The sequence below is a fragment of the Taudactylus pleione genome, unplaced genomic scaffold (assembly GCF_031769625.1).
Source record: "Taudactylus pleione unplaced genomic scaffold, aTauple2 ptg000093l, whole genome shotgun sequence".
NCBI lineage: Eukaryota > Metazoa > Chordata > Amphibia > Anura > Myobatrachidae > Taudactylus > Taudactylus pleione.
Window position 1 is genome coordinate 10,758,084 of NW_028284495.1, and position 13,980 is coordinate 10,772,063.

Consider the following 13,980-nt stretch of genomic DNA (forward strand, 5'->3'; position numbering starts at 1 on the left):
AAGCTGGTCCATATTCAGTCCGACAATGCAACTACAGTGGCCTACCTCAATCATCAGGGAGGCACAAGAAGTTACGCAGCCATGAAAGAAGTGACGAAGGTTCTGATTTGGGCAGAATGTCATCTTCCGGTCATCTCTGCAATATTCATACCGGGAGTACTCAATTGGGAAGCAGACTTCCTAAGTCGCCAGGACATACACACTGGAGAGTGGTCTGTCCATCTGGGAGAGTTTCACTCCTGGTAAACACATGGGGTCTACCAGAGATAGATCTCATGGCATCACATCACAATCACAAGGTCCCCCAGGTACGGGTCCAGATCCAGAGACCCATCAGCAGCCTTCGTGGACGCACTGGCAGTAAGATGGGACTTCAAGCTGGAGTATCTTTCCAAGAGTTCTCAGGAAATTCATGCAGGAAGGCAGAACAGTAATACTGGTGGCTCAGGCTTGGCCCAGACTTCATTGGTTCACTGACATACAGAATCTGTCCATAGACAGTCTGTATCCTCTTCCTCTACGGCAGGGTCTGCTAACACAGGGTCCCTGCCGGGATCTGGACTTACCTCGTCTGGCTTTGATAACGTGGCTCTTGAATCTTCCATCCTAAGAACAAAAGGTTTTTCTAGTTATGTAATTCAAACGATGCTTAGGGCACGGAAGCCTGCCTCTGCCCGCATCTATTACAGAGTTTGGAATTATTTTGGTCAATGGTGTTCCCATAGGTATTCAGGATTTCCAGGGTACTGGCTTTTCTTCAGGTGGAGTTATTTCAGAATGGGGGACTATACAAAGGACCGCAAGATAGCGTGACCTATGCTAGAGTTGCCAGTTCAGAGAATCCCCTATCAAAAGAATAGACAAATGGCCTATCCGATACATTAATTTAGTAAAAAAAAAATGTATAGTCCCACCAAAAGTATTCCATGTAGCACTTACATGCCACCCCCAGTTATTGTTTCATATGCTCATAAGCATAAACTCATATGGGTCATTCTATATCAGATCACCGAAAAAAAAATGAAATGTCTACAACCCATCTCAGATTTTTCCGAAAATGTTCTAGTTAGGAGAGGATGTAAAAAAAAAACTTTCTGCCAAATATGGTGATGTGAGAGGTGAACGTCGGCTACGAAGGTGCGTGAGGGCCGACTGACACGCTACAATGGTATCACCATCAAAATGAACCTGGGGTCCACCAGACTTGTCTAAAATGACAGTTCAGCGAACCCTGCTGCGTATGGGGCTCAAAATTAAATGGATGGTCACCTATGATAACGAGGTGCATCGGCGGAAAAGGCTTACATTTTCACAAATGTATCAAAATTGGACCTCTGCTGATTGGCTAAGGGTTGCATTCTCTGAGGACTCACATTTTCTGCTTTGTCGAATGTAGGGATGTTGACTAGTTAGGTGAGAAACATCGGAAAATAAACACCCTGTAACCATTGCTGGAAGAACACAAGCTGGTGGTGGCAGCGATATGGTCTGGAGAATGTTTTCATGACATTCTCTGGGCCCAATCATCCATGTGGAAGGGACCTTGTAGAGCACATACAACCATACATGCTGATTTGTCTTCTCTGAGGTGGATGGGATCTTTCAGTAAGTCAGTGCGACATGTCACATGGCTAAAAATGTCTGACAGTGGTTGGACGAACACAATCAAGACTTAAAAGTACTTCCCTGACCCCCTAATTCCCCGGACTTGAAGCCAATTGAGCATCCGTGGGACCACCTTGATCGTTTGCTCTATGGATACTCCATCACGCACCCTCCAGCAGCTGTGGGATGCACTGCAGTCAGCATGGCTCCAGATACATGTGCCAACCTATCAGCATCTTATTGAGGCGCTCCCAGCCCATCTAGCTGCTCTCCGTGCTGCATGCTGCTGTTACTCTGGCTATTAGTTGGTGGTCATAGTAATGTGACTCTACTGTGTGTGTATGTATATATGTGTGTATGTATGTGTGTATATATATATATATATATGTGTGTGTGTGTGTGTGTGTGTATATATATATATAATATATAGTGACACCTATATAATATAGAATGGGGGAAACAAGTGGCAGTGGGAGAGAGGCAGTGAACTAACTAAACTTTGGGTCCAGGATGCCAATTAAATTCCACAACTCGTGCCAAGCTGTCCGAATGGCAGAAAATAAATTTGTACAATTGGTAATAATAAAAGATTATGTTCCATCATCCATATGGCTTCTTTGATTGATTGAATTCAAAGGCAGGGGATTCTGCTGCTTCCATCAAGGAGTAATTCAACCATTGGTTGCCTTTAAGGTAGGCTGATACTCCTGAGATTTGATATAACAACTATTAGAATACAAACAAGATATGTATAACTTCTAATCATCTTTTTTGTTTATTATAATCATTTTTATATTTAACACTCACCAGCTTTGTTAAGCTCCCTTAGCAGCTTAGCCTCGCTTCTTTATATTCAAGATACTGCTTGCAGAGCTAATGGCGGGGCCACACCAAGGGCAGTAAGCTACACAAAAAGAGAACTAACAGAGGCATGCCTCTAAATATGGGTGGCGTGCGTTGAGCACTGATGGGCACCTTGGATGTGTCATGTCACCAGGAAGTCCACTGCAGTGTTTAGAGATGGAGCTCAGTCAGCAGCAGCAAGTGAAGACACAGTGATGCAGGTAGGAGAATCAATAAACACTGGAGCTTAGAGGGAAGAGTTACAGTGAGTAGGGGGTGAGACAGGCCCCCAGCACTCACCCATTTAAATAGGTGCCTCCCCAGCTATTAACCTCACTGCACATCACTGATATACGTTGTAGGAGATGTTTTGGTGCCTTGAGAATACATCTGAGTAGTAGGGAATGTGAGAGAGGACTGCATATATCGGTGACAACATATATCAGGCCATGAACTTCTTTGCATAGGGAAGATGGTTTCGGGCATGACAATAAACATGGGATAGGGCATCCTCTTGTCTGCAGCCTCTCCAAGAGAAGTTCAATGAGTTTTCATTTCTGAAGTCACACAGAGAGCAGATTCCATTTTTGGAAAATCTTTAGAACAGATGTGGAGAATACATGACCATGTATCCAAATTAAGGGTCTCTCCATATCTTGCACCCAAACAAATTGCTGTTCTATTAACCGGTATCTGTCACTAACCATGTCTGGTAAATAGTGTATAAGAGATCCCTAATGATAGAGCGGAGCCAACAATGTCATGGCTTTGTTTATAATCAAGAATATGGGCATAATATTGACATTGTGAGTGTTGACAGTCCAGGTTAGGGTTAAGCTGTGGTTAGGGAAAGAAAATCATCTAAAAACATTATGTCGACATTTGATATGTCAACATAACATCCATGTCGACATTCTGAATTTTGACATTTTATATCGCATCCAACTTTGTCACGTTATGGTAGTGTATAGTTACAATGTACAGTAGGGAATTGCATAACCTGCAATTATATATGAAATGTTATTGTAAAATTGTAAATATTCATATATGGTCTATTCTTGTCATCCTACTAGAATCAAGAGATGAGGCAGATGAAGAAGCAAGGAACCTGGCTGAAGGAGATTAACACTGCTTCACAGGACTGGTATCCTATGCAGAAAATCAATTGTGCAAAACGAAAGTTAGCCGGTGCAAACCCATCAGAAATAACATGGTGAGTCCTTATATAATATATTAGATTTACTCATCTGCTTCTTTGATTTAACACATTTTATTATACTTCATATTTGTCAGGAAAGTCATGAACTGAACCTCATCTTCAGTCATATTCATTCTCTATCTAAACTCTCAAACTCCTCTTTCGTAAAAAGGCTCAGACTCTGCTTATGTTCAACCATATTGCATTCTACACACTTGCACAGTATCTAGTTCATATAGATCTGCAGAATCTGTCCATCTCTTCTGTCATCTATCTGATCTTCACTGACCCTGAGCTCGCTGTTGTTAGGTAAGAAGATACTTAGAATTTAATAATCAACAGCCCCGGAACACTTAAAATCTTAAAAAAATATTGTGTGCAATGTCATTCAAGAAAAATGTATTGTAGAGAGCTTCTACAAGGCTAATTACAACTGCAGACCGCAGTCTCCATTATTATCAATGTGGACTACGATCTGACTCCTATGTACCATATTCCAAAAATCTAATCTTTTTGGAATTCTGTCCTCCGATATCGTAAACTTCTATATGCCTATGGAGGAATTCTCACAGGGGAGAGATCTTACGATTCCTCTTCTGCAGCCTCCGGAAGCTGAGACTGCGCAGTGTCAGTTTCCCATGCAGAGACTTTCAAAAATGTAACTCAGAGGGACAGCGGTTATTGCTACCACCGTTTCTGTAAGTTGCATTTAGTACATAGCGGCAATAATCATGTAAAACGCTCCATCCTTCGACTTATTTCTCCCAGAGTTAATTCTCTTTGTCAACTAATACCACACTCACCCAGGTTTTTGCTCGAGATCCACTTTCACACTACACCTGAGACCCGGGAAATTCCCGGGTCAACCCCATTCAGACATAAGCCTGTCTGCCCTGGCATTCGAATGGCCAGGGAATGACCTGCTGCTCTCATGTCACACTCATACATGTCATACACACACAAACACTCATACTTACTCGCGTAATCACACACCCTTTCTCCAGCCACCAGACAGCACAACAGGCAGTGTCTCTGTAGCTTGTGTGTGCTGGCTGCTTCTCCACACTGCAGAATCGACCAGACACCTGTTCAATACATTGGGTACTCTGTCTTCACCTCTTGTTATAAGGGTTCCCCAGATCCAGCGCTCAGCGTGTTTTTTCTGCCCCCACCAGGCAGCCCCAATCGGCCAATCAGAGGCCTCCATGTGCAGCCGAGGCGTAAAATCCTGGGTTGCACCATTCACACTTCAGCAGTCTGAAGTCTACCCGGCACTTAAGTCCCGGAAAATACCATGATCAATTGCAGGGGCGGTGACCGGGTTGGTGCCTTTCAGACATACGCAAGACCCCTGGTATTTTGGCCGAGCCAGGCCAAAAACCCAGGAATCTCATATATATCTTCCTGCAGGTTCATCTGATCTGGGATGCGATGTACGATCCCATTCAGATGGAGGAGGGGGGAGCCGGCATATCGTGCAGTCAGCGGGGACCGTACGATTGCCAGCGGTGACAGCGCGATCCGTCTGCCGACGGATCGCAGACGCCCTACACGGTGCATCGCATCGTGTATGAGCACCTTTAGGGGTCTATTTTAGAGATGAGCGGGTTCGGTTTTACTCGGATTTCAAAAACGGCATTTTATTGGCTATCACGTGTTTTGGATAGCCAATAAAATAAATCCGAACTTGCGATAATTTTGGCGTAAAGAACCAAGTAAAACCGAACCGGTTCATCTCTATTTGCTAAACCGTGAATGGAGATAAAATCCCAACCAATCAGCTCCTGTCATTTTTCAAACACAGCCTGTGGCAGTTAGGAGCTGATTGGTTGGGACTTTATCTCTGTTTACTTTATCTCCATCAAATGCTTAGTAAATAGACTTCTTAGGCGCAAATGTAATAGCCTGTGCACGGCAGGCACCAGCGTGATTTTAGGCATTTGGCCACTAAACTTAAAGCAACAATAATTTAAAAGGCAAAACCAGGTTATTATTGCCTGTTTCATTTATTTGTTTCTTGAAATCTAAAAAATCACGCCGGTGCCTGCAACTCAGAAGCCTGCGGTCCAAATGTAAGACTCTGACTTCTCACTGGGACCAAGCTTGTCTCTCCTCGGTGGGTCTACAAGTATGAACCCTGTGAGTAATCATTGTCATCCACTAAGAATATTAGTCACTCTTCTCAGAGTTCCTTCCAGAGCATTTTCTCCTTTCACCTGTTCCTGGAAACCATAAGTGTAGGAATACTTTCACTTGGCCAGTCAAGGGCTGGTGGATACGGCTGGTATCTCCCCTTTACCTGATCGTCACAGGGTTCTGCATTTTACAGCAGTCTCTTACTGTGCTCAACTGGAATGGTTCCTCCTGACCCTTAAATAGCTCCACTTTAACGATTCAAGTTTGTCACCTCAATGGGAGATCTAACCCATGACGAAAGGGGCATTTGTTGTGTCCCAGAATCTCATTATCGGCTTATGCTATAGATTAGGGTTGAGAAAATTCAGACAGCTCGTGGGCCATGTGTGGCTCACCAGGCACAAGGGTGTGGCCCTTTTCCTCTAACCCCTCCATAGCCTAAATACAGTCCACCGACCTGGAACGGAGACACAGTGGCAGATATGAATTTTCAATACATTGTAATGCACGTGATACCTGTTGCTATTGTGTGGCAGCCTGCGGCCATTTAGTTCACCTATTTCTGTGCATATGTGCCCCCAAAGACACCCCCACCCCTCCCCAGCTCTTCTATTAACACTCCTCCTTCCAGATCTTCATTAGGCTGTAGGCAAAAAGGGTTCTGGCGGCTTCTGAGCTAACATGAATCTGCCCAAAAGAGAGTTTGTTTGTACCATAATCCAGTCTATTTGCCACAGGTATATCAGTGTGTGATTTGTCTAACTATGGAAATTGGGGAAGAGACTTCAGGAACATCTAAACCACAAATAATGGTGGTCTTTGTAGCATTGTACTTCATTCTCTGACAGTTGTTTTTGCTGCAGAGATAAGTTCTTTGTTGTTCCAACATTTGAGTGTGTCTTGTATGACTATATCACATCCTACAGTGTGAACATTATATGTTGCCGTCATGGTACTTGTCCACTAATTACCCCAAAAACGTTCTAATATGATTGCCACTAAAATGAGCGTTGATCAGTGTAAGTTTGTGATTCTGAGTATGACATAGATTTTCTATTTTAAGATATACAGATGAGAAACAAGAAAAATACAATATAGACAACTGACTGCTGGTTGGGTGGCCAATCACTTGTATACGGAGGGAGGATATTCTCGAATGACTGCGGAGTGAACACATATAGCCATAATGCGTGCATATTAGAATCTAAGTTCCCTATTACTTGAAGGTATCCATTATTTCAAAGACTAGAACCAATTCGAAAAAAACTACTTTCAGTTTTTAATTCAGCAACCCCCAATACCCTAAATCAGTGGTTCTCAAACTCTGCCTTCAGGGCCCCAAACAGGTCACGTTTTCCAGGTCACCCAGCAGGTGCAGAGGTGAATTACCAACTGTTACATTTTAAAAGATGCACAGGTGGGAGCTAATGATTTAATTTGTGAGGACACCTGGAAAACATGCACTGTTTGGGGTCCTGAGGACCGAGTTTGAGAACCTGTGCATGCAAAAAAAAAAAAAACTTTTTTTTTTTTTGGTCTGTTTTATTAATTGAGGTTTGATGCTAATATAATATGCATATACTGTATAGCAATATATGTCTTAATGGTTACAGGAAGGAAATGTTTACTTTTTTTTTTATAGTGAAGAACTGCGACTGGGGCATGAAAAAGTTGCGTCATACAAGGAATTCTTGGCTGCTGCACGAGGATTCGATGCACATAACATAAGGGCGAAAGAACCAGCCAACGGACTTACTGAAGAGATACAAGTACAATGTCTTATCGATCAAGCTACCGATCCCAATATCCTTGGCAGAGTTTGGAAAGGATGGGAGCCTTGGATATGAAAATAATCTAAAGATACTTGTATTAGTTATAATTAATAAGGCTATAACACAATTTCCATTCTAGTCATGTTCTTCATGGGAATGTAGTTATCTTGGTCATTCTGTATACAGTGAAAATGAATGACCATTACCTATTGCAGACATTTCTCTATTCAAATTTTTAAAACAAATTGTACTAGAACCTGTATTTTATACTGTTCCTCTTTCCACATGTAATAATGTATGCTCTACTGTCACAACATCATAATAAAGTCATCACCTAATTACTGATAAATTAATCTTAACTAAAAGTAAAAAACAGAATATTTTATTTTTACAATTAGTTGGAAAATAAAGATTTATTAAAATGATGGTTAAACATCCGTAACTCGCTGTGAGCTACAGAGCTCGACCTCCAGCGAGAACACACTTTGTCTAACGTTTCCGATGTACACACTATTATCTGCTTACAGAGGAGCCAGCACATCTCCAGCAGTCATTGCTATAAAGGGGAAGAGGAGCTGAGAATTCCCCACCATGCTGCAAAATCCTCTGAGTGTTCATTTACAAATGCAATGAGTGGAGGCTCCAGTACTGAATTAAGGACCTGATTCAGACCCGCTCGCTAGGATGCGTTCGCACGCAGCCAGCCGAATGTTTGCGACCTGCATCACAGTGCGCGTGCGTGAACCAGTGCGAGTGATCGGAAAATGATCACATGCTGTGCATAGACTCCCCGGCAGAATGAGTGACAGGAGATGCCATTTGCGGGTGGTGACAGGGGCTGGCCCCTAGAAACGGGGGAGTGGAGGTGCGAACGCAGGCGTGCCTGAGCATTTTAATGCCATTTCAGAAACGTGCATAATTAAAAGGCTGCGCCATTGTACACGTCACTTGGTAGTAGTCACTCACAGAGCTTGCGGCAGGGTATGGTCGACCACAAGTGTTGCGATCACATCCGATGTTACCGATGGTTGCATACACTTCCTGGACATAACGTGCGCAAGTGGGCATCTGCATACACAAAACGATCGCATGCTAAGACATAGTGGGCGTGCTAATGCCTTGCCGTGCGATCGCCTGCCTTGACGAATTTGCATACGCATCTAACGTGCGGGTCTGAATCGCATCCTAAGCCCATCCAAAATCTGACAATATTTATATCCACAAATCTTAGTACATATTCCAATTTTAAAAAAAATTAAAGAGTTGTTTTTTTTTTTTTTATAGAGCATTGGAACAGAGTGCCACCTGAGGTAAATTCCAAGTTGCGTCTCTCCTCTACCTGAAAGACTGTACAATAGATTTTATGGCAGATTCAATCAGCACGGCTCAATCTCAGCCCTGAGCAATTCACATCCGCTGCGTTAAGGTAGATAGGGTGCACGCCGAGTTTTCCTTGCAGTTCCTGAGTTTCTCCTGTGGAGAAAACAAATCTGTGTTAAATGCACCCTCTGGGACTTAATGCGTGGGGAAACCCATCGTTTCCAGCACTTAACATGGAATCTATGGGTTACCACGCGCTACCTATGGGTATACCACACGGGGAAATTGACTAATAACTGAATAGCACTCGCACTTAAACCCGGATCTTTCTCCACGCTGTAAACATAGCAGCTAATTGAATCTGCCCCTTTATTTGGCATAAACTCCACCTTGTGTGCAGCTTGTAAGTGGAAATTAAAGTTTATGGTCTTTCCCATATTTTACCCTAAATAAATATTTTTTTATAGCTTCGCCATTTTCCTCTACTAATCAGGCAGACAGTTCTATCTTGTACTTACAACTGATATAAGTCATGCAGACCTTATCCTGGTGACTCCCCAGTAAAATGCAGAGCAGATTATTCTGGTCTGTATTGTCCCTCCTGCTCCCAGCACAATGGAACTTTTACTGTGGTGGCAAAAAGAGGAAAGTTCTCAATTGTACTAAAATGGGGTTATCATCAGGATAAGTCTTAACTTTATCCTGTAGAAGTATAATGTAACAGATACCATCAGCTCATCAATGCATGGCAAAGCTTATTCTGGTGCCACTACAAATACAATGCAAAGCTTACTGTGAAGACCACATGCGTTCAGTTCCTATGCTAGTGACAACACAAAGCTTACGGTGATGACCCATTCTACCTAGTATATTACAGAGCTATTCCAGAAACCTCCTTCACAGTGTATAATGCAGGCCTTATTCAGGTAAGTCCTCTTCCAGCTAAAGGCAGACATTGCTATGTTGACCCTCCCCAAAACACTGTAGATGGGATTTAGAGTATCTTCTGATGCCACAGTTGTGCAGTGCAGAAAGTTGCAGGGGAGTGCTTAATAAACACATTTAGGCAGCCCAGTTGAAGGAGCCGCCAAACTAATGCACATCCACTATGGCTGCAAAACCATGCCCCCTTTTTATTGCATATTATTCTGGACTGTTCCCCCTCACTTCATAAGCTTGCTCCTTGTGGCTCCGGGCTTTATGTGCACCCCATATCCCTATTGTATTTAAGTGGGGACAGGTTTAGTTGGCCATTCTGTGTGTAGACTTTTAGGGGTCTATGTACTAATACATTATTATGTATCCATCTTGCCGGGAATATTTACATTTTTAATAAAAAATATCCCGCTATGTACCAAGGGGATAAGGGGAAATGCTGTGAGTTCTATCCCCGGCATTTAGGAGGACTTCACCGGGGGAAGCTGACACTGCGCATGGAGCCCCCATAGGCTGACAGTAGTTTACACCATCTGAAGATGGTGTAAACTACTGGGACACAACTCCAAATATCTTCGCTGTTTGGAGTTGGGTATATTAATGGCAACTGCGATCTGAAGTGCTAATGATCACTTTGCCAGAGATTTCTGTGAAATCTCCTGTATTGTGCTATTAGTACATAGGAACAATACATAAAATTATGCAGAAACTACAGTTTCTGCATAATCTTGTTATACTTATTTCATTAGTATGCTATAGTATTTTGCTGTTTTCTCATATAACAGTAGAGGAGTCAGATGCTTTGATGGGTAGGAACAAGAGCATTTAGGGACCCTGTCACCTACTCCTGACACATTTGAATGACATTTATTTTTTGCTGTTGCCTTGGGGGGTAGTTCCCACTTCTCTCACCTATTTAGTTGACAATCAACTGCCTTCTGTTTCCTATTTTTTAAAAATGTCCACAAATTACAATTTGTGTATGCCAGCTGTATGTTACGTTGACCCGTCTTTTCTTGATGCATCCTTAATGTATCCTTTCATTTGCTGTTCTCCTTGACCCTAATGCACTTAATTCCCTTACCACATCTCCATCCCCTATGCCAACTACCTGAGATCAATGAATTTTTCTCCCCTTTCCTCCTTTATTAATTGCATAGACAGCAGCAATTTGCCCTCCCTTTTATGTTTGCAATCCATCCACCTCGGTCACGCCCTACATATCTCTCTGGTGCGGCAACTGCGACATGGGCACCTCCATAGATCTTACAGTCCTACTACCTAGGAACCAATGCGCACTCCTTGAACTGGCACTAAGTGTTTGCCGCACAATTTTTCCCCTTCATGTCGTCTGACTACATTCCTGTTTCCTTCTTCAAAGAAAAAAAAACAGCCAAAACCACTGGTGCGAAACAATACAACAAAATTATGTGAACATAATGTGAATGTCAAATATGTTATTAAACAGTGGGTAGAGCTGCTACCGGAGTATGTCTACATATGCTAAAGAGAATGACAAACTACTTTCCCAACAAAAGATAGCGATAGCTTTTGTTCCAAGCATCATGTAAATTGCACAGCAATATGTTTTTCTGTCCACAAAAATACTTTAAAAGGCTCAAACCATCCTTGGATTCAAACCTTTCTGAATAGCCTTCTGCTCCTCTAATCAGTACAAGCACAATGGTGTTGCAATTTTATTAAATAACACACTGCCATTTCAACTATGTTCCTAAGACCCTAATAGAAAACTCCACAAAGCAACTTCCATCATGTAGAACCTGCTTTGGCAAAAGTTTGTTCCCAACACAGGACAACAGACTTTGGGGGTCATTCAGACCCACTCGCGAGCGGCAGTACGCTCGCAAGTGGGTCGATGTTCCCCACTGCGCATGCGCACGACGGAGGGAGCTCCGTCGTGCGCATGTGCGAGACCCGGCGAGCAAAGGACTTTCCTTCGCTCGGAGTGTCTCACCAAAGGGGGCGTGCTGTCGATGGTGACTGACAGCACGCCCCCTTTGGTGGGCGTGCCTGCCAGACGGAGGCGTTCCCAAGGGAACGCTTACCGTCTGAAACCGGCCCCACTGACATCACTAGTGATGTCAGTGGGAGTGATTTTGGCTCTGATAGAGCCAAAATCACTCCTGGTCTTGCGGTTGGGAAACCCAACCGCAGGCTTTCACTCGCAGTTCCGATGGTCGCGATGGTCAAGACCATCGCGACCATCTTTTTGCACGCTCGTATAAGCTGTGGGTGGTGACCCACAGCTATACGAGCATCCAGGAGGACGCTCCATTTTAATGGAGGTGGGCCCTGATTCAGAGCGAGCGCTCTGGTCAGAGCGTCTGGCTCTGAATCAGGGCCTTTATTCAGAGTTTGTTTTCTTCAACAACCAGTTCCAAAGAGCTCAACAGCCAGCTTCAGGAACTTGGGATCTTCGAAACATGTACAGAGTGATTAGATAAAGGATACCCTTTGCTGTTTCTTGTATAGACTAACCCCTCCCTTTCATGTAGCTGAGTGATATTACTAAGGTGATTGAGCAGCTACCAATATGTATTGCAGTTCTGAGAGGCACAGATGAGACCAGCGTTTGGAGGGCATGCTGGTTCCTGTAGTGCCTTTAGGAGGACCTAGGGGTGACTTCAAGGTAAACTGGCTCTCATTTTAGATATGTGTGTGTATGTGCCATTATTATGTGGCCTTATATTGGGCAATTATATGCCCCAGATTGTATTTTATTATTTTTATGGATGAGTTTGCAGCACGGTGTCCCTGGGTTGGTATGGCTGGACTGCTTTGGGTTGGCACACTAGAACACTCTAGTTAGCACTTTCTTAACACTTATTTTTCTACTAATACTACTTTAGCATTTTAATTACACCCTTCACCTGTGTATCACCCTTTAACACATAGTGTTAATAATATTAATAAATCAAAAACTCTCTCACAGGTGTGCTGGCTTTTTGGGGCTCCGCGCCCCAGACTTAGAATTAGGGACCTCCAGTAATCAGACAAGCCATAACGTGGCCCGGAGGCTTAGGCATATCTTTGCAAATATATGCAAATGAGATCTCTGAATTATCTACCACCATGTAGTTTTTCAAATCTTATTGCTGATATAATTCCGAGTGCTGGTGGGATACCCTTTGCTGTTTCTTGTATAGAATAACCCCTCCCTTACGTGCACCTGAGTAATATTACTAAGGTGATTAAGCAGCTACCAATATGCATTGCAGACTGTATTCAGTTTGTTTTCTTCAACAGGGAGCTTCAGCAACTTGGGATCTTTGAAACATGTAAAGAGTGATTAGATAATCAAGTTAAATAAAGTTAAAAGTAGAAATTCCACCATAGTAAATATACAAATATATAACAACTGAATATGATAAAATTAAATTTATAATAACTGTAAAACATAGATGACATAATTTACATGAACACAAATTCCCCACTATTTCATATCATCACAAATCACATGTGAATTTTTTTTTTTTTTTTAAATATGGCTCTTGTTGGACAGTCCAGTGACTTAGTGCATGATGAACAATGCAACAAATATAGCTAATTTTGAACTTTAGATATGTTACCACTGATAACCAGATATACTTGGGGGTAAATTTACTAAAGGTCGATTTGGCATTTTGAGTGATTTGAGGTGCGATTTTCTTTCAATTTAGCTTTTGGGTATTTACTAAAGGCCAAATTGAATGTAAAATCGAACTTCAAATCGAATTTTTTGTCAAATCGACCATCGGAAAAACATTGGTACTTTTACACACACAACACACAAAACCCTTATTTAGTATCATTCGATTTGAAATCTACCTCAAAATCGGACTTCAAATCACCAATAGAATAGACCTGCTTCATGCTTTCGATTTGAGCATGAGCAGGTCGGATTGACACAGATACATGCAGACATCAGTGAGATGCTTGCATGTATCTGACTGTAAAAAGTAATTAAACAGTTAAAAGTTGAACCAGCCCCGAACTGTTCAAATCCAGGTCTGGTTGACTAAGTACAGGGCAAAAATTACATAGGGACTCCCTGTACTCAGTACAACCAGCACTGGGCTATGGTTCTGGATTTACATGGAAAAATTTGCATAGGGTCTCCCTGTAAATCACAGAACCAGCCCTGGAACCTAGTCAGCCCAGGCCAGGGAT

At 42.6% G+C, this 13,980-nt stretch overlaps 2 protein-coding genes across 3 annotated transcripts in view; one reads left to right on the forward strand and one right to left on the reverse strand.

The window, feature by feature from the left end:
* PRKDC (protein kinase, DNA-activated, catalytic subunit) overlaps nt 1-7,892 on the forward strand; it is a 418,309-nt gene extending 410,417 nt beyond the window's left edge. The window contains exons 85-86 of the mRNA XM_088469547.1: nt 3,522-3,661; nt 7,425-7,892. Of these exons, the coding sequence (XP_088325673.1) occupies nt 3,522-3,661; nt 7,425-7,629 (345 nt within the window). The 3' untranslated portion in view covers nt 7,630-7,892. The remainder of the gene's footprint in view (nt 1-3,521; nt 3,662-7,424) is intronic.
* A 73-nt stretch (nt 7,893-7,965) lies between these two features.
* Nucleotides 7,966-13,980, reverse strand: part of SPIDR (scaffold protein involved in DNA repair) — a 480,368-nt gene continuing 474,353 nt past the window's right edge. Inside the window, exon 21 of one of the 2 annotated variants that reach the window (XM_088469549.1) lies at nt 7,966-9,027. In XM_088469549.1, coding sequence (XP_088325675.1) covers nt 8,927-9,027 — 101 coding nt within the window. In that variant the 3' untranslated portion in view covers nt 7,966-8,926. The remainder of the gene's footprint in view (nt 9,028-13,980) is intronic. The other variant, XM_088469550.1, reaches the window with a different exon arrangement.